This window comes from Papaver somniferum, chromosome 4 (assembly GCF_003573695.1).
Source record: "Papaver somniferum cultivar HN1 chromosome 4, ASM357369v1, whole genome shotgun sequence".
Classification (NCBI taxonomy): domain Eukaryota; kingdom Viridiplantae; phylum Streptophyta; class Magnoliopsida; order Ranunculales; family Papaveraceae; genus Papaver; species Papaver somniferum.
The window spans coordinates 15,908,580-15,934,773 of NC_039361.1; the positions used below are offsets into that span (position 1 = coordinate 15,908,580).

Consider the following 26,194-nt stretch of genomic DNA (forward strand, 5'->3'; position numbering starts at 1 on the left):
CAAGAACCTCATCAATAGTATTTTTTGACTTGCTATATAATGAAGATATGGTTTTTGGTTCATCGACTACATGATTATCCGCGATTCCGGACCTATCATTTATTAGTGTCGATAAATGAAAAGGAGCCTTATTTATATATAATTTTCTTTTCTTTTCTTTTTCTATTTTTTTTTCCGGCTCACTCTTTACTCTATAAGAGTGTAAGACAATTGTATTATGAGGCTTCTAAATAACTCAACCAATGATTACCTTGCCATAACATTCACGGTAGTATCAGGATCCCACCAAATCACTTTAGAGAAACATATAATTGCAAAAATAAAAAGAAAGTGATTCAGTAATGATTAATTGCGAGAATGAATCTTTCAAATGACTACCATATCTTAGTTTCACAATCAATTATGAACATATATATTTAAGGATTGAAATAAATGGAACTTGATCTATAGATGTAAGAATTGTTTCAACCTTAAAAAGGTGTAGAGTGTCATCCTAAATAGCTCATAATTAACTCCAAAAGATGAAGTCTCAAGAATGCAAGAAATCAAAGAGTATGATTTTTTTTATGCAAGGAAAACATGCTTAACTACTCCCCCATACTTAAACTCAACATTGTCCTCAATGTTCAAAACCGAAAATTCTGATTTCTGACATAACAGCCTTGAAAAACTCAAAAACTGTACAAATAGGTAAGGAACTAGGAAAAAACATCATAAATGAAAGTTGTTCACCTAAATATTTTCTATAACATGTCAAAAGGGCACAATGTTTCGATAAATGGTCTTACTTTTATGGTCCCCGGACTGAATAACATGCAATCTGAAAAAGTTCTAGAAAAATACCAAAACTCAAATGTCCCGGCCTATCGCTCCAACTTAAGAGACTCCGAATTCAGATTTTGTTTTTGGAAACGAAAGGTGAGTCTGTCCTCTTTAAAAGTTGGGGTCAACCACTCAAATCGGACTTTGTATGAAGTCTTGAGAGCTATTTTCGTAACAAGTACGCAGTCAGAATTTTTCTGACGAAAATAGTTTCGTCAAAACTTTCATTATAGATATAGGACTTTGTAAAGTGTAAGATGGGAATTCAAGATATGATATGCAAAACTAAGAAAACTAAAAACAAAAGGGATATAGATACAAAACCGATGGGTTTCCTCCCACTTAGCGCTTGGTTTAAATCCGTCAGCCGACTTTCAGCTCCAATTACTCCTCCGGAGGGAGTATTTCCACAAAATTGACTCCTTCCACGACTTTCGAAGAGAAATTCTCATAATATGGCTTCACCCGGTGCCCATTCACTTTAAACTCTTTTCCTATAGCTATGCTACGAATATCTACTGCACCATGAGAAAACACATTAGTAACGACAAAAGGTCCAATCCAACGTGACCTTAATTTACCCGCAAATAATTGCAAACGAGAATTAAACAAAATCACTTTCTTCCCAACACAAAATTGTTTTCTAGAATCATAGTATCATGAAATGCCTTCGTCTTCTCTTTCTAAATGCGTGAGCTTTCAAATGCATCATTGCAAATCTCTTCTAGCTCTTGAAGTTGTAGCTTCCTTTGCTTTCGAGCACCATCCATCTCCATATTGCATTGCTTGATAGCCCAAAACGCCTTATGCTCAATCTCAACGGGTAGGTGACAAGGTTTACCATACACAAGCCTAAAGGGAGACATCCCAATAGGTGTCTTGTATGTAGTTCTATAAGCCCACAAAGCATCATTAAGTCGCATACTCCAATCTTTCCTTGTTGGATTCACCGTCTTCTCAAGAATGGATTTCACCTCTCGGTTCGAAACCTTGGCTTGTCCATTTGTTTGGGGATGATAAGGTGTTGCAATCTTGTGCGACACATTGTACTTCTTCAACAAGCTTTATAAAAACCTGTTTTTGAAGTGTGAACACCCATCGCTAATTATGGCTCTTGGAATTCCAAACCTTGCAAAAATATTAGCTTGCACAAAATCTGAAACCACTTTAGAATCATTAGTTGGGGTGGCTTTAGCTTCCACCCTTTTCGAGACATAATCAACAACAAGTAAGATATAAAAATTCCCATGAGAGTCGACAAAAGGACCCATAAAATCGATACCCCATACATCAAAAACTTCAATAAATTGAATAAAAGTTTGTGGCATTTGATTTCGAGCATATAGATTGCCTGTTCTTTGACACCTATCACAAGTTGTACAAAATGTATATGCATCCTTAAACAAGGTAGGCCAAAACAAACCACTTTCAAGTACCTTATGAGCGGTTCTCTAACTCCCAAAATGTCCTCTGCAAGCATAGGAGTCACAAAAAGACAAGATAAAATTAAATTCATATTCGGGAATGCACCTTCGTATTGCTTGGTCACTACAATGTTTTCATTGGTATGGATCATCCCATATGTATTAGTTTCCTAAACGCTTAAGTTTGTCCCTCTCAACACGAGACAAGTTCTTTGGGATTTGTTTAGACACCAAGTAATTAACAATATCAGCGTACCATGGTTCTCCAAGGGCAATTGAGAATAGTTGCTCATAGGGGAAACTTTCACGCAATGGGATAGCTTCCTTGTCCACGGCAATACGGCTCAAGTGATCCGCAACAGTATTCCCAATTTATTTCTTGTCTTTGATCTCTATGTCAAACTCTTGCAGGAGTAGAATCCAGCGTATGAGCCTTGGTTTCGCCTCTTTCTTTGTAAGAAAGTACCTAAGTGATGCATGATCGAAATTTTTCAGTGTATGAGCCTTGGTTTTGCCTTTTGTACCAATTAGATAAGAGCGAAATTTTTCCAATGCAAATACAATAGCTAACAACTCTTTTTCAGTGGTGGTGTAATTTTGCTGGGCCTCATTGAGCGTCCTAGAAGCATAATAAATGGTATGAGGTATCTTCCCCACACGCTGCACAAGCACTGCAGCAACCGCATAATCACTTGCATCACACATAAGCTCAAAAGGATTACTCCAATCCGGTGGTTTAATGATAGGGGCTGATATCAAAAGTTCTTTCAAACGACTGAATGCCACTACATACTTTTCATGAAAGTTAAAAACCACATCTTTTTGCAATAAGTTACAAAGTGGTGATGCTATTTTGGAAAAGTCCTTGATGAATCTACGATAAAAACCTGTGTGACCAAGAAAAGAGCGTATCTCCCTCACCGTAGTGGGAGGGGTTAGAGCACGAATAAGGTCTATTTTATATTTATCAACTTCCAAGATTTTAGAAGATATTATATGGTCTAAAACTATGCCATGAGTTACCATAAAATGGCACTTCTCCCAATTTAGCACAAGGTTTGTTTCAACACATCGTTCAAGGATTAGTGACAAGTTATTCAAGCAAAGATAAAATGAATCACCAAAGACACTAAAGTCATCCATGAACACTTCAATGATGTTTTCAACATACTCGGAAAAAATACTTACCATACACCTTTGAAAGGTAGATGGAGCATTACACAAGCCAAAAGGCATCCTCTATAAGCAAAAATACCGAATGGACAAGTGAAAGTGGTTTTCTCTTGATCCTCCAGGGCTATCACAATTTGATTGTACCCTGAATAACCATCAAGAAAATAATAGTAAGAGTGTCCATCTAAACGTTCAAGCATTTGATCAATAAATGGTAAAGGAAAGTGATCTTTTCTAGTGGTGGCATTTAATTTCCTATAAACCCTCCAACCGGTTTGCACACGAGTTGGGACAAGTTCGTTCTTATCATTTTCCACCACCGTCACACCTGATTTCTTTGGTACTACTTGTACCGGGCTCATCCACTTCCAAAAGCTTGAGTATCTCCTTTTTCACAACTTCCATCATTGGGGTGTTTAAACGACGTTGTACTTCCCTTGTATGCTTTTCATCGTCCTCCAAACGGATCTTGTGCATACAAACGGTAGGGCTTATACCCTTGATATTGACAATTGTCCATCCTATGGCTGTCTTGTACTTCCTTAGCACCCTTAGAAGTTTCTGCTCCTGTAATTCACTAAACTTGTTAGAAACAATCATAGGTAAATCTTTCTTGTCACCCAAGTACAAGTACTTTAGGGGATGGGGAAGAGGTTTCAATTCTAACTTTGGAGATTTAACAATGGAAGGTGCAAGATTTTCATCACTGCATGATAAAGAAATAAAAGAGATATTATGAGTTTCCATGCATCCTTGTAGTGAGTTAAGATCACCAAGGGCTTCTTTGACTTCATTACCACATTCTACATCGTTATCCATGGATGTAGTTAAAACCGTTTCCAAAGCGTCATCACCATTCAATTCAAACACTTGTTGTGCCAATGTATCCATAACATCAATGGAGAAACATGATTGGACATCACTAGGATATCTCATCATCTCGAAAATGTTGAAACATATTGTTTCTCCATCAAACTCCATAGTTAGCGTTCCCTTGTCTACATCAATGATGGTTTTCGCCGTCTTCATAAAGGGACGCCCAAGTAGCAATGGAAGAGATGAATCCGGTGAAGCTTCATTCATCTCTAACACGCAAAATTCCGCTGGAAACACAAGTTTATTAACCTGCACAAGTACATCCTCAACAATACCCATTGGGTAAACATTAGTGCGATCGGCTAATTGCAACACAATATTGGCCTTTTTCAAAGGACATAGATCAAGTGAAATATACATAGATGCAGGCATAACGTTAACGGATGAACCTAAATCCAACATTGATTTATTAAAAGTAGTGTTACCAATTGTGACGGGAATGTCAAAGCTACCAGGATCCTTGCATTTCAGTGGGAGTTTGTGTTGTAAGATTGCCGAAGCATTCTCCCCCACACTTAGCACTTCATTTCCTTTGAGTCTTTGCTTATTGGTACACAAGTGCTTCAACACCTTTGCATACTTTGGAACTTGCTTTATAGCATCTATGAGAGGTATGTTCACATGGATCTTCTTGAGTATGTATAAAATCTCCTTTTCTAGTTCCGCCTTCTTGGAATTTGCGAATCTGCGAGGGAAAGGTAAAGGAGGAACATAAGTATAAATGGGAGTTTTAAAGTTAGGAATAGGTACCTCGGGAGTTGGGGGAAAATCAACACTATTTTCCTCCAAAACCGGCTCCTTTGGATCTTCTTCTTTACCCGAATCAGTAACTTCGGGTCGCACAAGTTGTGTATCACTTCCCAATGTAATAGCATTGACACCCTCTTTTGGGTTAATAGGTTGAGAAGGGAGTTTCCCACCATGTTGTGCTTTCAATTGGTTCAACTCAATAGCCATATAACCAACTTGAGTTTGCAACTCCTTAACCGTGCTCTCCGTTCTTTGCATAAAAAACTTCAGCAACTCTTCCATACTTGACCCCTGATTTTGAGGTTGTTGTTGTTGCGACTGGAATTGTTGTTGTTGAGTTTGAAATCCACTCGGACGATTGAAATTAGGTTGTTGAACCGCTCCTTGCTTGTTTGCATAGCTAAAATTGGGGTGATCTCTCCATCCCGGATTGTAAGTGTTGGAGTAGGGATCATACCGCCTTTGTTGATTTGGGAAAACCGCATTAGCTTGTTCATTGACGTCTTGATAAACATGCGGAGAAGTTGGTACTACCACGGCTGCAATATGTTGCATCATTGCTTCCATGTTACCCATTTGTTGACGAAGTTCATCGACCTCAGTCACTTAATTTACTTTCCTAAGAAGCACATCCGAACCACGACTCATGAATTGTTGCGAGTTTTCTTCCATGTTTTCAATCAACTCTCTAGATTGTGCCACCGTCTTGTTCACTAGTGCACCACCACCTGCCTTTGTTAAAGATTCATACTTATTCACACTTGTGGAGGTTATAGGACACTTGGCATAGAGGAGTAGTAGATTTGACTATTAAGTACACATGAGAATTATCTAGTAGATTCTTAGCAACCAAGTATACTTTGCTTGCAAAGATTTACTACTTGGTTGTCAAGTATCATGCTCGAGTCCCAAGTATTTATCTAGTATAAATATGGAGGATCTCATGTGGAGAATGACACACCAACTCTAAGAGCTTTATGAGTTTTCCATCCTACTTTTCTTCTAATTTCTACTTGTGATGATATAAAACAATATTTCTAGAGAGTTAGTGTTATGATTAGCTTTTGGTATTCATAAACTAGTGATTGATTCATCAATCTTTGAGTGTTTTTAATTCTCTGTAGAATTTCTATAATAAAGAGTTTGATCATAGCGGTTTGTGGATATCGGCATATCGACGAACCACATTAATTCTTGGGTTCTCACTTTCTTGTTCCTTTTGGTGTGCATCTTCTTTGTTTCTGCTTTACTTCTACGTTGATCCAAGTGTCATGTCCAACACCTTATATCGGAAATCTATGTTGATTTGTATCGGTATATAAGACATATTTCGTATCGCGATATTGTTGTTTTCGTATCACTTAAGTGTTGTTATCGATATTATCGGTGATATATCGACCGATACCGACTACACCGGTCCACATTCAATATACTAACGGGATTTGTATAACGTGTTATACACCAAACATAATATACGCGTAAAGTAGTACCATATCCAGATGAACATTCTAGCATGCATCTCTAGAGGCATTCCTGGATTAACAGTTTGACATCGATTAAACTTTTTTGTTTTTGCTAGGCTAAAGCCGGACCATGGTCCCTACCAAATCCATCCAGTTGGACTGGTCCCACTTCTAGACCCAACCCTGCCAAACCCCTCTATACAACTAATTCAAATAGAAACATGATGGAGACTTCCAGTTAGTTGGACTGGTCCCACTGCCAGACCCAATCCTGTCAAACCTCTATATACAACTAATTTAAATATAATTCCGGTGGAGATTGAACCCCTAATTTCCCCCTTACGCAATGCTCTTGGACCCAGACAATTAATTTATTTTCCGACTATATATATTATCATGGGATAATTAAATTTCGCTCATTTCATCTGACGAAACAAGTTTAGCCTCTGTGAATGTGTTAATAAACTTCAAAGACTCATTGATTGGTGAATATATCTATGACCATAAAGACTCAATAAAGCAGGGGCGTAGCCAGCCCATTGTAAGGGTGTGCACTTGCACCCCTACCCAGATGGCTCCAAAGCTCATTTTAAGCCCTTTAAAAAAAATTATACTTAAGGTTGTTTTTGCATTTTTGCACCCCTAAAATTTTTGGTTGCACCCATAGCAAATTTTTACATCCCCTTCCGATGATTCTTGGCTCCGCCCCTGCATTAAAGTCTAAATGTATTTATGACTTCCTAAAGTACCTTCTTTGTTTTAAGAGCATCTCTTATCGAAGAAGACTACAATCTAATTAAGTGGTTGATCACTGTCGTAGGCGTCAACAATAAATTACTTTCTCACTACTCAAAATATATAATGAAGCAAGGGAAAGAAAGGATCGTTCCCACAGAGAGGATTTGGATTGTCAATTTGTTTCGGTATCTTATAAGTAACAAGGGGGGGATTTTCTGTTTTTTATATAAATTAAAATAAAATGAAAGCAAAACAATGAAAAGTAAACACGCAAATCAAAGATGTGAAATATTGGATAAAGGTTTCATCTTCAATTGTAAAAAAGTATTTAATGTATGATTAGAATTCGTATTTGAATCTCGCAATTATCAAAATTCCTAGGATATCTTGATCGCAAGAGTATCCCGTTTATTCCCTGATTTTATCACAAACAACATTAAAATATGTTATTGTGAAATCTACCTAGAAAGCAACCTAAAGTGTAAAACACAATTAAGTTTAACTCCCTAAGAGCAATAAGTTCTATGAAATAAGATTAATCAATGCAAACAAACGTGTAAAAGCACTAATTCGTTTTAACAAAGGTTATGATTCAAATGCGATTAATAAGATGTATCACTACAAGAACTAACAGCAAGATGCTACTAAAAATCAGAGATTCACAACTTTTACGTATTGAAAACCCTAATATAGCTGTAGAGATGAAAACAAATCCAATTGATTCCGGACTCAACCAAACTAGCATTCAAATCATATAATAATAAAAAACATGAATCATAAATGATAGAATTGAGACAAAACTAATTCATTGAATCAAATAACATGTTTGATGAAATCAACTTTATCCCATAACCAATAATTGTATTTAGTTACTCATATTAATGGAGTTCATCATAATCATAATCAAGAAGATGAAAAATAACGAAAGAAAACCCTAATCTCCGCTATCTCCAAAGCTCCCAATAGAATAAGAATACGTGATATGAGATTGATTATCCTAATACCTTTTTATAGGTTTATGTAGGATCAGAATCTCGCAGCAATAATATCTCAGCGAAATTATTAACAACACAACACGACAGTGTCGCAGAATAGCTTCAGAAATGACATAATAAACGACGTCAACTAAAATCATGAGAAAAATATGATGGTCCTGCGAAAATTAGAGAGTTTGCGAGATTAACATTTGTAAGGTTGCGAGAACGTCGCAAGCCATATCCAAAAATAAAGGAAAGATTAGCTGTCATCCACTATGTACTTCCCTATAAATAGTCGTTCAGTTGTAAAGGAAAAGAGAGATCTTTTTCTGGGTGAGAAGCAAGTAAATAGGAGAGAGAAAATCTAGAGCAGTGGTTATTCTTGATTCCTTTATCTTTTCTTGTAAGATTGTTCAAAGATTCATCAATAAAATTAATATTTTTAATCTAAAATGAGTTAAATGTTAATGAAATCATATGAGGGGTGTAGTGTAGGATTTCCTGCAACTACATAATGGCGCTAGAAACAGGGAGGCTGAAGATTGAAAGTTGAAGATTGTTGTTGAGAGTGTTCAAATCAATAAAGTGATTAAATAAATCAGTGAACCAGTTAAAAGAAAAATGATTAGAGTCAATGAAGATGACAAAAGATTGGAGTGTAATATGATAAAAAAAACAATGGCTAATGAATTCCATGAAAACATCAAAGGAAGAATACATAAACGAAATTTTGAAGGAAGGAAGGAAGGTTATGGAGGTAGAAAAGACATCACCCTTAAAAGATTGGGAAAAGCAAAAAATCACATTCATGGCGGCAGAAATACCAAAAGAAAATTTGAACCACACATCTCCATTGGTTATTACAGTAACTATTACGCGAAAAGAGAAAGGGACAACAACAAAATCCACGGGAGAATGGAAATTGAACAGAACTTTAATCGATACAGGAAGTTCAGTGGATATAATATTTTATCATGCGTTCTGGGGAATGGGATTTAAAGATGAAGAAATGTCCAGTTCAACATATCTTGTTCATGGCTTTGGAAAATCCACAACAAAACCTAAAGGAGAAATGTTGGTACGAATTCCACTAGGAGATATCGAAACACACGTAACACTATGCGTGGTGGATATGGAATCGCCATATAATATGTTGCTAGGAAGACCATGGATACATGCGATAAGAGCTATAGTATCAACGTTGCATCAATGTATTAAATTCCCCACACCAAATGGAATAGGTGAAATCAGAGGAGATGTTGACAATGCGAAATTATGTCATCAAATTGAAGTAAAGCATTATGAAGGACAAGCAAAAAGAAACAATTTCGCAGAAAGTTGGCAAAGGAGGCAAAGAAAGAAGAAGAATTTAGAGTATATATGATAAGGGCAAAAGAAGGCAAAGGAATACCCAGCGAAATTTCGGAAGAAGGAGAAGGACCTGTGAAAACAATAAAAGAACCAACACCAATGGGAGAACCAAGTCCAGTTACACTGCCGCAGAACCAACAAAAGAATAAACGTTGGGACTATAGAAGAACCTCTAATATTGAGAATTGGAACCAAGATGGATGTAGAAGAAGAAGAAAGAACTGTTAACCTTTTGCGAGAATATAAAGATTTTCGCAGGAGCATGGATGAGATACCGGGAATAGATCCATCAATTGCATGCCACAAGTTGGAGATTAACAAGAATGTGAGACCATTTAAACAAAGAATAAGAAAAATCGCAACAACTTACCATTCCCAAATAGAAGAAGAACTACAGAAAATGCTTGATGCGGGAATCATAAGAGAAGCTAAATACCCAGAATGGATAGCGAATATGGTCATTGTCCCAAAGAAAAACAAAGGAATAAGGATTTGCATAGATTTCACTGATTTAAACAAAGCTTGCCCTAAAGATAGTTTTCCGTTACCAGATATTCCTCAAATGGTGGAATCCGCAGCGGGAAATGATAGGGTATCGTCTTTAGATGGGTACAAAGGGTATAACCAAATCCCTCTCGCTGAAGAAGATCAAGAACATACTGCTTTCTTCGCCCCTAGAGGTTTATATTGTTACACGAAAATGCCATTTGGTTTGCGAAATGCGGGAGCGACATACCAAAGAATGGTAGAGAAGGTGTTCGCAAAATGGATACACAAAACATTAGAAGTATACGTGGATGACATGTTAGTAAAGAGTAAAGAAGCCAAAGACCATGTACAGGACCTGAGGGAGATTTTTGAACAAATGCGGCAGTATAACATTAAACTGAATCCTGAGAAGTGTACTATTGGAGTTGCATCGGGAAAATTTTAGGCTACATTGTATCAAAGGAAGGAATACAGGTTGATCCAGAAAAAGTGCAAGCAGTTCGTGACATGCCAACACCAGCAACAATAAAAGATGTACAGAAGTTGAATGGACTTCTAGCTTCGCTGGGGAGATTCATTTCGCGATCATCAGACAAATGCAAATATTTTTTCGATATACTCAAGAAGGGTGCGAAATTCAAATGGACTGATGAATGCGAAAAAGCTTTTCAAGGGATCAAAGAACATCTTATGAATACAACTATTTTACAAAAAGCAGAATCAGGAGAAGAATTATTGATCTATCTTGCGACGACGTCGCATGCATTAAGTGTGTGTTATTGCGAATAGACGCAGGAGTGGAGAAACCCATTATTACATTAGCAAAACTTTTAATACTGCCGAGAAGAATTACTCAAAGATTGAAGTTAATCTTAGCATTAGTTTATGCATCATTTAAGCTCCGCATATTTTTCAAGCGCACAAGATAAAGGTATTAACAAAAGTACCAATTGAATCAGTGATGAAGAATTCTAAAAGATCAGGAAGAGTGGAGAGATGGAATGCACAAGTAGGCCACTTTGATATTAAATATGAAATTTTGTCTTCACCAAAATCACAAGTTGTTGCAGATTTCTTGGCAGAATTTCCTTTAGAAGAAGATGAAGGTAGAAGAAATGATGGATATAGAAGAAGAACACGGAGATCCAAAAGATTTATTAACAGAACCAAATAGATGGGAGATATTGGTAGATGGATCATCAAATGGAGAAGGAAATGGAGTTGGAATTGTTTTAATTTCGCCAGAAGGATAAAGATGGCTTTTTCATTCAGATTGGAATTCGCATCCACTAATAACGAAACGGAATATGAAGCTGTGATACATGCCTTAAAATTCGCAATAGAAATGAAACTAGAAAATGCCAGGATCACTAGTGATTCGCAGCTAGTTATTCGCCAAATAAAGGGAGAGTATACTACAAATGAACCATCCTTGAAGAAATACAAGAAGCTCGTTGAAGAATTGTCAGCGAAAATCCCAAAAATAAAATGGAGGCACATTTCAAGGAAGGATAACAGACTCGCAGACGCTTTTGCTTTCATCTCAAGCATGATGACAGATCCAACTGCGAGATGCATAAAAATACAAACACTTCTGTCACCATCAATCAATAAAGAAAGAAGAAGAAGTGGACGTGATGATAATAGACGTGAAGAAGAAGAACAACGAACAATATCGCAGATTGGAGAACGGAACTTCATGCATATTTGGCGAAAGGAGAAACACCAAGAAATAGATTGGAAACACACAAGTTAAAAAGCCGCGCAACGAATTATGAATTAAGAGATGGGTGCTATACCGAAAATCCTTTAATGGACCATCACTCAGATGTTTGACACGAGAGGAAGGAGAAAAAGTGCTAAAAATGTTACATAGTGGGGATGCTGGCAATCATAGCGGGGGAAGATCTTTGGCACATAGAGCAAAAATGCAAGGCTATTACTGGCCATACATGCACGAAGATGCAAAACAAATATCAAGACGTTGCGAAGATTGTCAGCGCATGGAAAGAAAATACATGCACCTGGAGCACCATTGTCATCTTCAACCAGTGTGTGGCCTTTTGGAAAGTGGGGCTTAGATATTGTGGGGCCATTTTTACCAGGTTCTGGACAAAGAAGATACTTAATAGTCGCAACAGATTATTTCACAAAATGGACAGAAGTGAAGGCAGTACAGCATATTCGCGACAAAGATATCTTTACATTCATATTCGAAAATATCATTTGCAGATTGGAATTCCTGCGCAGTTGGTATCTGATAATGGGAAACATTTGAAGGACAGAACATAGAAATGTTACTTAATGCATTTAAGATAAAATGTGGAAAGTCTACTCCTTTGTATCCACAAGCTAATGGGCAGGTAGGCAACAAACAAAACAATTGCAGATATATTAAAGAAGAAATTGGAAGGACATCACAGAGCATGGTGCGAACAAGTACATAATGCAGTATGGGCTTATAATACAACTAGAAGAGAAGCTACTGGAATGTCACCTTTTTGTTTAACATACGGAGTTGAAGCGGTGTTACCAACAGAAGTTGTTATTCCGACAACAAAGAGAGAAGCTTGGGAGAAAAATCTTAGTGCGGGTTTGATCTTAAACAAACTTGATGAATTAGAAGAAAAAGAGAAAAGCTTTACAACATATGGAGAATTATCAGCGAAGATTAGCCCGAGAATATAATAAACGTGTCAAAGTACGCGAATTCCAACCAGGAGATTTAGTTCTGCGAGAGACACCAATATATCAGCGAGAAAATGGTGGAAAATTAGCGAAAAAATGGGATGGACCTTACATCATTAAGGAGATAGTTGGAACAGAGCTTATAGATTAATGGATCCAGAAGGTAGAGATGTTGGTCATAGACTTGACAGACCATGGAACAGGTTGTACTTAAAAAGATATTATCCGTAAGAAGCTTTGAGAAGTTATGGATTCTGAAAGAATAATTGCAAGATTATTCATATCAAAACAAGATCATGATGTGCGAAACTTTCGCAGAGATAATCACAGAACAATGACATAAAAGAAAGGGGCGAACCTTTATGGCGTACACCCTAGTTCGCGAATAAAATTTCGCAAGAGGCAAATGTAAGACCTAAAGTACGTCATATAAGGGGGTACCTGTTGCATGGCTCAGGGAAAGGCTACACCGCCACCGGAACCTGAGTCATGGAGATTTGGGGTCAATAAAGCCCATCCGGGAGAGGCACCTTGGATTCTCAGCTTAAGCATATGACTTAGGTTGGGCGACTAAGGTAATAAGGACTCTCCCAAGGAGTGCAGATCTGATCAAGGCGCCGAGGTACACGGTTGAGTCAAGAGTGCCAGGGGCGTTTGAAGCGTACCTTGCCATTCTTGACAAGTCTTGGCTTATACTGCACTCGGCCCGAAGAAAACCCCACTTAGGGTGCAGTCTCGTAACCATAAGCCCTATAGGTAAAAGGGATAAGAGGCTGCGAAAACAACTGGTTGTTGTTAAGACTGGATGGGAGGAGCTAACCTTGTATGGTAGAAGTACGCCTCCTTGAAGGGGCAACCAGGGGGAGATAAGGGCGGCACCCTCCATTAGGGAGCTGATAAGTGTCTTAAGACGCAAATGTCATGAGGCTTTTTATTCGCAAGGGTATTAAGGCTTGTCATATTTGTGCAACAATCCTGAAGAGGCAATAATACAAAAGAAAAAGATAAGACGAGATCAATGGGTTTTCGCATGAAAGTGCGAAGACGTCCTGCGATTTCGTCGCAAGACGGCAATGTCATGGGGCTTTATTTTCGCAAGAATATTTAGGCCTGTCATATTGTCGCAACATTCCTGAAGAGGCCATAATACAAAAGAAAAAGTTAAGGCAAGATCAATGGGTTTTGCATGAAAGTGCAAGGACGTCCTGCGATTTTGTCGCAATGACAAGAGGTGGCATAATAAGACCTTTAATTAGGAAGGCAAAATAAGACCACATGACAAAACAAAATATTTATAAGTATTCATAACAGTTTTCTGCAAGAAAGATAATGAGAGGCAAGTATGGGAATCAATAAACAAGAGCATTATCTTTCTCACCAGCAAAATACTAAAAGGAAAATTGATTCCAAAGTTGGTTGAAGAATATTATTCGCAAAAAGTAATAAAGATAAGACAATTCAAGAAGATAGAACTAGATAAGAAGCTCATGCTTCAGTATTAATTCCAGTAGAAGGAGATAATAGACGTTCTTCGCCAATGTTCTCATTATCCAAGCCTCTCCTTCATTTCGATTCTGATCTTCGCCTTGATTAGCACCTTGATTATCGCCAGCAATTACTTCTTCAGAAGAGATTTTTTTCTTTCTCTTGATTAACAGTTACTTCCTTAGAAGGAATCTCTTCTTCATCTTCCAAAAGACTATCCTCTGCACCACTTTCATAATCATAATCACTGTCAGCAGGACGAGGAATTTCATCATCATATACTTCCAAAGGTTCGATTCATGTAGGAGGAAGAGATTTAGACAATAAAATATCATTTACAAGGACTTCAGCCCGGAGATGAACTTGACGAAGAAGTGCTCTCTGATGATTCCTATCTTGAATATCCTTAAAGTAAGCAAGATAATAAAGTCTTCTTTCTGCTCGGTCGCGAGAACCAGTAAGGACAGAGACGAGCAGTGCATTTTCTTTGCGAATTTTGGCATATTTAGCCTCCAAAACAGAAATGGAGGAATGAAGATTTTTCTCAGACTCTGCGAAAAGTAAAATACAAAATTTCAGTAAGATGAAGAACTCAAAAAGATATGACAAACAAAAGATAGTTAAGGCAGTCAAACTATTATGACTACCTTCTTTTTGCGAAATAAGGTGTTGAATCAAGGTCAGAAAACTATTCTCCCAACGGTCCATTGCGTCATCAAATTTATCTCCAACTAAACCTTTAAGTCGAGACTGAAGATTTTTCTCTTTAGAAATAAGAAAGGCATTTTTCTTCGTAAGAGAAGAATAAGGTCTTCTAATTTGGAATATTGTTCTTTAAGTTGATTCGTCTTTACACTTAAAGTTATTCTACCTTGAATGAGTGTATCTCTTTCAGCGATAGCTGACTCTGTTACTTCTTTAAGTTCATTTCTCAAAGAGCGAAGAGATTTTTCTTGGTCATCACATACTTTCTGAAGAATGCTAAGTTGTTGCGAAGATATCGCCATCTTGTTTAAACAAGTTCGATTCTCTTGAGATAAGGTTTTATTCTCATCTGATAAAGTTTCCATCCCTAAATTAGCTTTAGTTAAAGAATAATAAAGGCGAGATATTTCATTACTCAACAAATTTTGCCTCTGAACTAATTGGGTATTTTCATGGGTAAGATTATTTATACGATCAACAGAATATGAATAGAGGTTATCTAATTGGTTATATTGATCCATCGAAATCTCTTTATCAACACGGGCTTCTTCAACAGCAGATTCAAATTGATATCTCTCCATTATTCGTTTCTGGTTTAAGACTTAACATGCGAAAAAGGGATTTCAAAGACAATTACATATGAAAAAGATAAAATCATTAAAAAGGAAAATTGAAGACACAGATAAGGAAATCATACCTCTCAATTCATCATTGTTCTTGCGAAGATTGTCGCGATCCAATGAAACATTCTGGAGATTTTGATTTTCAAGACGAAGAGAATTACACTCTAAAGTCATCATCTGGAGATATTTATTCAAGATTTCAACCTCTTTTTCCAAAGCTGTTTGCGAAGCAACTCTATCAGGGCCAAAATACTTACTCAGAATTTCGCAAACACCAGACTTGACAGGATCAATGGAAGACTTCTTAACATCATCCAAAACCTCAGACAAGACTTTGAAAGCAATATTTAAAGAAAAGAGGCTCAGGTAGAGAACTGGTAATAATAGAAGATTGGGAAACATTATCAATAGGAGGAGAAGAAGTTTCATTCATAGAAGGATTAATAAGGGAGTTTCAATCATTGAAAGGTCAGTTGAAGGGATGAAATCCGAGGCAACCTTTTCGCAAATTGGAGATAATGGTTTAACTTGCGAAGATGTCGCATGAGATTTCGAAGGGATAAGTAAGTGAAAGGGAACAGGGGTTTCAACGATTTTGAGGTGGCGAGATTTCTTGAAAGGTTTATTGGCATCCTTATCACCCTGCGAATCACAATCCAGATAAGAAACAGAGGAAACAATATTTTATTAGAAAAGAATAATGTTTCTTACTACCTTATGATCTGCAGACTTTCTTTTGTGTACAACAATCTTATGCTGCGGTTTGGGAATATTAGGGTTCTGAACCGGAAATTTGGTGTTGGAGGCGTTTTTGCTGAAATAACAACAGTATGGGAATCACATAAACAACATCAAATAAGGCAGTGAGCAAGATCAATATCAGCAAAACCCATAAGGAAGAAAAAAGAAAACTAACCTTGATGAATCCATGGAAAACACTAGAAGGAAAATTATTTCGAAGAAAATTACGAACGGTGAAGATCTACAGAGGGAACAGTATGGAGATGAAGAAGAACTTAAAAAGATTGAAAGAAGAAGAAAGAAGAAAAAGTTGCAATAACGGAATTTGTAGAAGAACGATGAAGTTGCAGAGAAAATAAAAAAAGAGAAAAAGAGAGTGAGAAAGAGTATATATAGAGGAAATTTTTTCTCGAGAAGATAAACACGATTAATGCGGAAAGATGTGAGCGGTTAAAAAGCAGCAGTTACAAAAGACGTGTCAAGAAACAGATGGGAAAAAGGATACGTGTGATAAATGTAGAATATGAGATGATGGATAACTGCGGCATTTCTCACATCACTCTCTACTTCACAGAGAAGATATGAGAAGAGGCAAGATGTAGGATCAGAATCTCGCAACAATAATATCTCAGCGAAATTATTAACAACACAACACGACAGTGTCGCAGAATAGCTTCAGAAATGACATAATAAACGACGTCAACTAAAATCATGAGAAAAATATGATGGTCCTGCGAAAATTAGAGAGTTTGCGAGATTAACATTTGTAAGGTTGCGAGAATGTCGCAAGCCATATCCGAAAATAAAGGACAAATTAGCTGTCATCCACTATGTACTTCCCTATAAATAGTCGTTCAGTTGTAAAGGAAATGAGAGATCTTTTTCTGGGTGAGAAGCAAGTAAATAGGAGAGAGAAAATCTAGAGCAGTGGTTATTCTTGATTCCTTTATCTTTTCTTGTAAGATTGTTCAAAGATTCATCAATAAAATTAATATTATTAATCTAAAATGAGTTAAATGTTAATGAAATCATATGAGGGGTGTAGTGTAGGATTTCCTGCAACTACAGTTTACATTGCTTGGCCTTCACGTATTTAGTTTGGTTTATGAACCCGACCAAAAAATATGACCTAACGACTCAAAACGTGCCCTTAGGCCTTCCAAAGTGTAAATACACATTTCCTACTACCTAAGTTTGTGAACCCAGTCTGCAAACTTCAAATTCCAGCAGGAATTTTCGGAATTAAGTCTGCGAACCCGGTATGCGAACTTCACTGTCTTTGGTATTTGATAAAAACTGTTTTAGCTACATGCCTAGAGAATGTAAAAATGAAACTCTTAGAAGGCGCACATTTTTGGGGAATAATACTAAATTTGCATTCATTTTAACCATACTATTGCAAACAGTTTGAAGTAGAATGCAAAAGTTTTTATCAAATGTTGGCTTGACCATTTAAGGATCATCAAGACTTGAAGCAAGTTTATGTCAATGAATTCTGGAAAAAAAAAATTTACAATTATGTCTATGGGGCTCAAACAGTTAAGCAACTAATGGTATTACTAAGTCATATAGCGGGATTAACATTGATAGTTGGATACACTTAGTCATTTGCTACTAAGATTAACATGAGCAATCAAACAAGAAAACAAAGACAACCCTAATGGTAACTGGTGCTGCAAAACTCTCTTCAAAATATACAGAAATAAAATACCAATAGTAAATTGAAATCAATTAAAATCTCAAGAAGTACTTACTCTCAATGGATGCAAATTGAACACAGAACAACTCTTCTTTCCATTCACCTTCAAAGAAATCAGTAGTGTGCCATACACATGATTTCTCATTCATAGCATGTTCTTGAATAAAAATTGTTGGTAACACTAAAAATCAAAATTAAAAGAAACCCTTAACCAAATCTAACATATAAAATAAAAACCTCAAATAAATCCAAAATCAATTCAAAGACAAAAAAAAAAAAAAAGACAAACCTAGATGACTAGCACTGATTTTCAATGTCTTAGATTGTCTCATAACCAAACGAACTATCTCACTCGAAAATTAAATCAAGAAAGACCCCCTCAAAATTTCTGAAGGAATCAATTCCGCTCCCTAAAACAAACACATCAAAATCAAAATCCAACCGAATTATCTAAACCTAAAATCATCAAAATCAATAGTAAGAAGAAGAAGGTGGTAAACCTGGTTGATGTTGTTGTGGTTTTGCTATGTTGTGGAGCAAGCTGTGGAGTGTGGACACGACAAGGAGAATAAAAGAAGAGAAGGAGAAAAGAAGCTCGATCGTTCATAGTATGCCGCAGATTGAGAAAAAAAATTGATGCAAAGCTTGTATGTGGAACGATTTTTCTTCGACTTGTAGGCTAGTTATCGGAGAGATACGGCTATGGTTTTCAATGTCTTTGATAAAAGAAATATGAAGCCAAATGAAACGGGTGACTAGGACGAGGTGAGACTGGGAGTCATCTCCATCCGAGCGAAAAAACAGCAATAGGTTTGGAGAAACCCGCTTCACTTTTGGTTTGGGGTTCGTGAGAAGAATAGGACCAATATAGCACTACGCGATAGACTTATGGCATATTAGCCAATGGCTAACCTTTTTCAACCTTATAATTATGAAAACGGGATACTACATGTGGCTAGCCATTTCTGGGTGCATAATAGAAGATTAGTAGTGGGGTTTAAAAAAACAATATATTTATCGGATTTATTTTGTGATTTAATACTTCATCGTTAAATCACATACCTAGTAAATTATGACGTTCGAGAATGACGGTTTTTTTACGTTAAATGATGGATCCCACTATTTTCATGTTATATGACAGATTTTATTTGTGAAATCTGAATCACATAATTAATCTGTCATTTAAAAGCGTGATTATTAGTTCCTTCTGGACTAGTGATGTATATCTTTCCGGAAAAGTTTAAAGGTTGTGAGTAATTTTCATAAAAAAGTTGAACAACTGTTTAATTCTTTAAAAAGATGTACAGAACTGACAATAAATCCTAAACGGGATCGTAATGTTAGTATGGGAGCTTTTGCTTTAAAATAAACATCGCTATTTTAATGGTTTCTTGACAGTGGATGTAGCCGACATATGACTGGCGATCTCTCGTCGTTTGTAACTTCAAGTGACTTTGAAGGTGGTCCGGTAACATTCGGAGATGGGAGGTGTTGCTACATAAGAAAGAAGGGGAGGATCAAACTTCCCGGTGTTAATTCCTGAAATCCATGATGTAGTATACGTTAAAGGTATGATTGCAAACCTTCTTTCTATTAGTCAAATATGTGGCAAAGGCCATAGAGTTGTCTTCAATGCGAATGGATGTCACATTGTAGACAAAACTGGGAAAGTAATTTTTTAGGGAACTCGTTGTAAAAATAATTGTTATCTTTTTGATACTCAGTTTAGTAACTGTTGCAATTTGACTAAGGTGGAATCTACACATCTTTGGCATGAGCGTTTTGGTCACATCAATTATCGTCTTCTTACTAAGATCATTAATAAAGAACTTGTTAGAGGCGTTTCCAAAATCAATGCAAATATTGATGGTGTATGTGGTGCCTATCAAAAGGGTAAATAAACGAAAATTGGTCTTTAGTACCGTTCAAGTTATTTCTCTTATATTCAATTAGGCTCGCAAATCCTTATTTGTTTGATTGCGGATTGAATTGAGAAATTGAGATATAACTCTTTGATATACTTTTTTATTAAAATTGAGTCTGACTGTCTAGTTGATTCTCTTGAAAGTATATTGGAGTTAGTCCATACATATTGCTAAGCGAAATATTGAGTGAGGTTGTTAGACCCACGATTTCTCAATGCTGATTGAAAAAGAGTTATATCATATAAAGTTCGAAGTAAAACACGACGGAAATCTCAGTGAAATGCGTAAAACTTGAGCGTGAATACTAATGGGGTCAACACGTATAGTAAAATATGTTGAAGACTAATTAACTATTTAATCTCGAAAAGAAGAATAAGTAATAGTTGTTAACACAGACAAAAAAACAACAACAAAACTTACCGCGGCGACAATAGCTCCAACTATGTGATGTTGTAATGTAATAAACACAATCAAATAAATGAAAGCACCTACAAGCATGATGAGTCCCCACTGTTCCATAGATTATTATAACAAATGTTAACCACTACACTATGAGGAAAATAACTATAGAGATTTAGCAAGAAAATCATGTGGACCAGAACTTGGATTTGCAGTTCGACTAATATAAGTTGTATGAGAATTGGTGCCTGGTTTCGTTCCGATGGTTGGTATTTAGAGATTTGCATACTCTTGGAGATCACAAATATAACCTACCCAACCATTTATCATAACCTACGCAACCATTTACCATGTTCGTATAACAACTAAAATGGAGATATGTGCATGTTGGGATGGCCCGTAACACACCTTAGCTTGGGAATTTTGGTGTTGTTATGAAATATTCCCAAAGGAACCGAGTCTGATTACTTTGAGCGCACCTAGTCTAATCCTATTGGTATTAAATATGCATGAAATGGGTTCGCATGCTAGGGTAATTAAAATGTTAATAGTTAAAAGAACATATGTATCGGTTAAAAAATGCACATCCCACATTCTATTGAAAGAAGCCCTTAAACAACAAATCTGAATTTCTACATAGAGAAACATACATGACACATGCGCAACACAAGTTTCATCCGATAACATTCAAGTAAATCCTAATATATAAAACCTATGCATAATTAGAACAATAAATTACAATTATACACATATTATATTATGTTTAAATTGAAAACTTATGAAAAATTGTTACTAACCAAGAAGACATCTCGTGCTCTGAAAGAGTAACCTCCCTACAGATCCAACACTTCAAGATACTGAATATCTTCTTCTTGAACTACCAAAAAACTATTTCTCATTCGAAGACCATGGTGATTTAGAAAATCAATTTAAATAGTTAGGTTTGCCAAAAATAAAATAAAGAAGAACAAGGGAAAATTAAACTCACCAACAGAATATTTGGTTATATATGTCATATGCATAGTCTAACATAGTTGGACTTTTATCCGCATCACAATAGAAGAATTTTCCGTCTTCACTACAACACCAGAATGCTTCCTTTGGAAAAAACCCACAACAAATAATATCAATAAAAATTACTAAAGATAAAAACAAATGAGTAACGTAAAAACATTTGATATTATAATCAAGGATTCCTACTGAAACATCACACCTTTCTCAAAAAAAAAACGAAAAAGAGGAGATAACCCTCATTCATATATTGATTTCAACATTCAGTCCTTTAATCAGGTAGAGGTTTGAATTGGTTATATTGTTCATCCAGAACTGATAGTTTAAACTGTTTAATACAATTCTAAGAGTCTCTTCATTCCAATGTCCTTGAATTGTATTCCTATTATAATAAGATGACAAATGTGATGCCTCTATAATGTCATATTTTTTCTTAACACAAACCCATTAACTCTAAAATTAATACAAATATTGGCTAGGATTCCAAAATCCGCACTGATTGAACAACTATGTCTGGAATATGCTCCCTAAAGGAGACTCGGTTAAAGATAATAGTAGACACAAGAATAAAACTTACAGCTAGAAACTTTAATAAATAAGTAAAGAGGACGGATCCGTTGACATTGTAAATTTTGACGATATCTAACAGGGGATCTCAATCGCTGGATCAGATTGAAGTAACGTCTTAGATTTTCTAGGTTTTCTTAAGTAGCGTCAGCTTGATTTTCTTTGTCCTACTAGCCTTAGATACATAAAATCTTTCCACAGAAGTTTTGTAGTCCCAACCAAACAGATTGTTAGTCAGAGCGTGCAACTTCGACCATTCTAGGTCCGGACACTTATCTCCTTCTACAACTGATTTTTCGATAACATTCAAGCCTAGAATGTACTGAGCATCATCATGGATCAAGGTCATCTCCCCAAACGGGAAGTGTATGGTATCAGTTTCACCAGGATACCTTTCGACAAAGCAATTGACTGTCACAGAATCACACTTCACATAATTTTCAACCAAAGCATATAGACCAGAATCTCTTACTAATGTTTGGACCTCTTCACATTCCCTAGACAAATCCTAATGAGACACGGCTTGGTTTCGGAAAACACGCACAACCTTCTTATCATCCTACAGTTAGGAGATAGTACGATTAAAAGATTTTACATAAATACACAACAATACATATGCACAAGATGAAAAAAATTCTTACATAGGTTTGATAGATAGTACAATCTCACGTGTCCTTGTAGCTAAATAGAATTATCGGATCGTGAGCTTCACCCCAAATTCTACCAAGAGTAAGGTCAGGTATCATGTCATCAAAATGAGGAAGGTGGTAACCTTTAACTTTTACTTTGCCATTACCTATTCCATTGCCTTTGCCTTTGCCTTGTGTCGGTTGTTGACTTGGCCCACCATCTTCCTCTACAACTTCGCTTTGGATTGCTAATTGACTTGGATGAACCTCATTATCTTCCTCCTCATCTTGCTCATCGTTCTCAACTGCTCCAGTAGGTTCACAGACTACAAGTCGACTACGGTCACCACGACTCTCCCAAATTATCCCTCTTGTATCAACCCCCAAACGCTTGTTGCATCCTTGATCTTTCCCTCGAGGAGGCAGAGACTGAGGAGTATGAAGACCGTCCTTCTTTCTTTTCTTAATGACGTCATCTTTAGTTTTTCCTTTGTTAGCTTCCTTGGCTCTAGCCCCATATCAAAAGACACACGAAATGAATATAAGACAATTCACTTTCATTTTTAATACCGGCATAGATTCACGAAAAACAAACTATGTCGGGTCCATAAACGGCATAGTAATTTAGCAAATACATCATGCCGGTACATCATTCTGGCAGTGAACAATAACTATCGACAATGCCGGTAGTTCAAAGGATGTTCTTGGATACCAAAAGAGCACTACCGACACACACGTAAAAATTCAACTCCATGCCGTAACCAGGTACCGGCACAGAAGTAAACCTAAAATCAATGCCGGTACTGGTAACAAATTCCTAGGGTTTTCCTGTATATTTAAAGTGCACTACCGGCATACTCGAATAATTTTAATTAAATGTCGTAACCCACTACCGGCATAGCATTCAACCTAATTCCAATGCCGGTACAGAGCATTCAGTTACAAGTGACTCTGGGTTTGAAAAAGACATTGTATTCATACTAAAATCAATGACGTAACACAATATCGACACTTCCTTCATTCTAAATTGAATGTCGTAATCCATTACCGACACTGTATTCATACTAAAATCAATGTCGGTACTCACTGAAACTCAACTGTTTGAGCTAGAGTTCGCGACTAACGATTCTAACCCAAACCCACTGTTATAAATCGATTCAAACACTTATAAAACAGTTCAAAATCATTTACCTTCTCACATAATCCATGTATACGAGAGGTTGATTGTCCGAGTTCTCCTGTTCTTCTTCTTCTTGCTCTTGATTAATCAAAGCAAGCCTTTGTTCTAATTTTTGCTGAGCAATCGATTTTGACTTCGATTGGGCATCTGATTTATTTTGTTGAGGCATGGTTATAGATTCAGATAGGTTCATCGACGAAGATATTTTTGAATCGACGATTAATCGACGATGAAGAACGATGAAGAAATTTTTTTCGAAACCCTAAGAAGAGGGAGAAGGATGCCGGAACTTAATGAATGGGGATACTGATTTTGGGTTTTAATTTCAAGTTTTTATTTTGTGGCAAGGGTAGTATAGTCTTTTCATAATATTTTTAATTAATCAAAGAGTATTTTGGTACTTTCGTCCACAGAAAACACCCCTTAACAGACACTATGGGGGAAGTAATTTATATCCCCAATTTGTTCAAATCCCCAATCGGGGGTTCTAATTTTACCACCACGTTATAATAACATCCGCAAAATGAAAATTTTGTAGCATTACATATCGGTGGCCGGTAAAAATCCAAAAAAGATTTGCAACTTTGTTGGGCCACCTTGTGATTTGCAACTTTGTTGGGCCACTTTGTCTTAAGAAACAGTAGAAAGCATATGTCGCTGCCTAAGAAAGTATAATGTCACCAGCAAAAGATATGGCGACGAGAAATGGTCAATGCGCTGAAGATGTACGGAGATGATTGGGAAATAAATAAACAATGATGTCCCCAGATTCGACATTTAAATGAGTTGCACTAGAAGAAAACGACTTCAATTCCACACACATATTATCAGGAGTCAGTGTAGTATATTGGGTAGGTACCAAGTGGAAGGTATCGTCAAGACTCAAGACCAAAAATCACAATTGCCTTCACCTCTAATATCAACTATGGCACCATGCTGTAGTTTTCAGTCTTCCTCCAAAATTCGTACGGTTTTGTTCCTTCCAAATGGTCGTACGGTTTTGTTCCTTGATGAGCCATGATTGATTGGAATCGACACATACTTTCAGCCCTTGGAAAGTACTACCAGAAGCACTACAGCCTAGCGCCTTAAATAGACCGTGAGACGAGGCAACATGAAATAAGGCTTTTGATAGAGACCGCTGGACATTAAGCGTCAAGAAGCATAGCCCAATGCGATAATCATCCTCTAAGCAGGGGGACTAGTATAAGAATACTGAAAGTACAACTCGACATCAGTGCCATTTACCAAAAGCATATCACACGCGTCTCTAAAATGTACGTGTCGACTAACAAATAGCAAAACAATAGCATGACTGGCACGTGGCATTTTACGTGGCGAACTGTATCTGCCTGTTACTACTTGTATATATATAAATCCGTGAACGGAGTTGAAATCCACAACGGTATCCAAACTGTAAAGAAAGCCAAAACTTGCGATTCGCACTCATAGTCTTTTGTTCAATTCGGGAATCCGTCGAAAGAGAAAATGCAAACTGCTAAGGAGAAGCTGAGTAATGTAGCTAGTGCTGCCAAAGAGCACGCTAAAATCTACAAAGCCAAAGTTGATGAGAAGGTAATAACAATTTACTAATATCAGTTTTAATTAAGTACAGTCAAACTATAGATCTCTTATTTTGCTTGGTTATTTACTTAGTTGCTTGCTCGAATATGTTTTATAGGCAGAGAAGGCGGCAGCAACAACACCAGAAGAGAAAGAGATAGCACACCAGAGAAGGAAGGCTAAAGAAGCTGAAGCAAAGATGGAATTTCATGCAGCCAAAGCTGAACACAAGGCTGAAACACTTGATGCAAAATATAACCACCATCACAATCCGATCACCGGCCACCATGATACGTATGGGCATCATAATCCGATCACCGGCCACACTGATACATATGGGCATCATAATCCGATCACGGGCCATACTGATACGTATGGGCATCGTGAAGTACCACTTGTTGGGGTACATGGTGAGCACCATGGACATGGGCACCATCACTTGACTACAGCGGGTACTACTTCGCCCACTACCACACTAGCAGACACGACTTATCCGACTTTGGGTCAACACCATCAAACAAACAAGTACCTGTAAAGTCGACCGAGTGTAATTGGTTCTAAGCTTGCATGGTCTTCTATTTCGTCTCTTTCTATTTCGTCTAAGGGTGTATTGTTTTCTTTGGTAAACATTTGAGCTAGTGGTGTGTTTGATTTAGGTTAGTTTTGCAATTTGTTCTATGTTGTTGTAAGTTACGTGGTCTAGTGTTGTTGTGTGTTGGAAATATATCTCAACCGTTCCATTGGGTACCTTTTTATTTTTGCTTGCCACTCCTGGATAATGCCAATCAACTGTGAATGGGGTTCATAATGCTGTTTGCTTGGTTTTAAGGACAATTTTATAAGATGACGAACCAATACGCATATGTGAGCAAGCAGCTTGAGCATATAATAGGTGG

General features: G+C 36.9%; 1 protein-coding gene and 1 long non-coding RNA gene across 2 annotated transcripts; one reads left to right on the top strand and one right to left on the bottom strand.

Annotated features, from left to right (window-relative positions):
- Nucleotides 1–17,904: 17,904 nt before the first annotated feature.
- LOC113273557 lies at nucleotides 17,905–18,743 on the bottom strand. Its single transcript, XR_003322476.1, has 3 exons — nucleotides 18,525–18,743; nucleotides 18,314–18,434; nucleotides 17,905–18,205 (listed from the first exon to the last, which is right to left on the bottom strand). It is a non-coding gene; the product is annotated as an uncharacterized LOC113273557 (long non-coding RNA).
- A 6,480-nt stretch (nucleotides 18,744–25,223) lies between these two features.
- Nucleotides 25,224–25,833, top strand: LOC113272072 (late embryogenesis abundant protein 6-like). The gene is made up of 2 exons (XM_026521978.1): nucleotides 25,224–25,310; nucleotides 25,417–25,833. The coding sequence occupies exons 1-2, from the start codon at nucleotides 25,224–25,226 to the stop codon at nucleotides 25,831–25,833; spliced, it is 504 nt and encodes a 167-aa protein (XP_026377763.1).
- The last annotated feature ends 361 nt before the right edge of the window (nucleotides 25,834–26,194 follow it).

Coding starts and splice junctions, on each gene's coding strand:
- LOC113272072 (XM_026521978.1), top strand. CDS start 25,224: ATGCAAACTGCTAAGGAGAAGCTGAGTAATGTAGCTAGTGCTGCCAAA. Junction 25,311..25,416: donor AAGCCAAAGTTGATGAGAAG/GTAATAACAATT, acceptor TATGTTTTATAG/GCAGAGAAGGCGGCAGCAAC.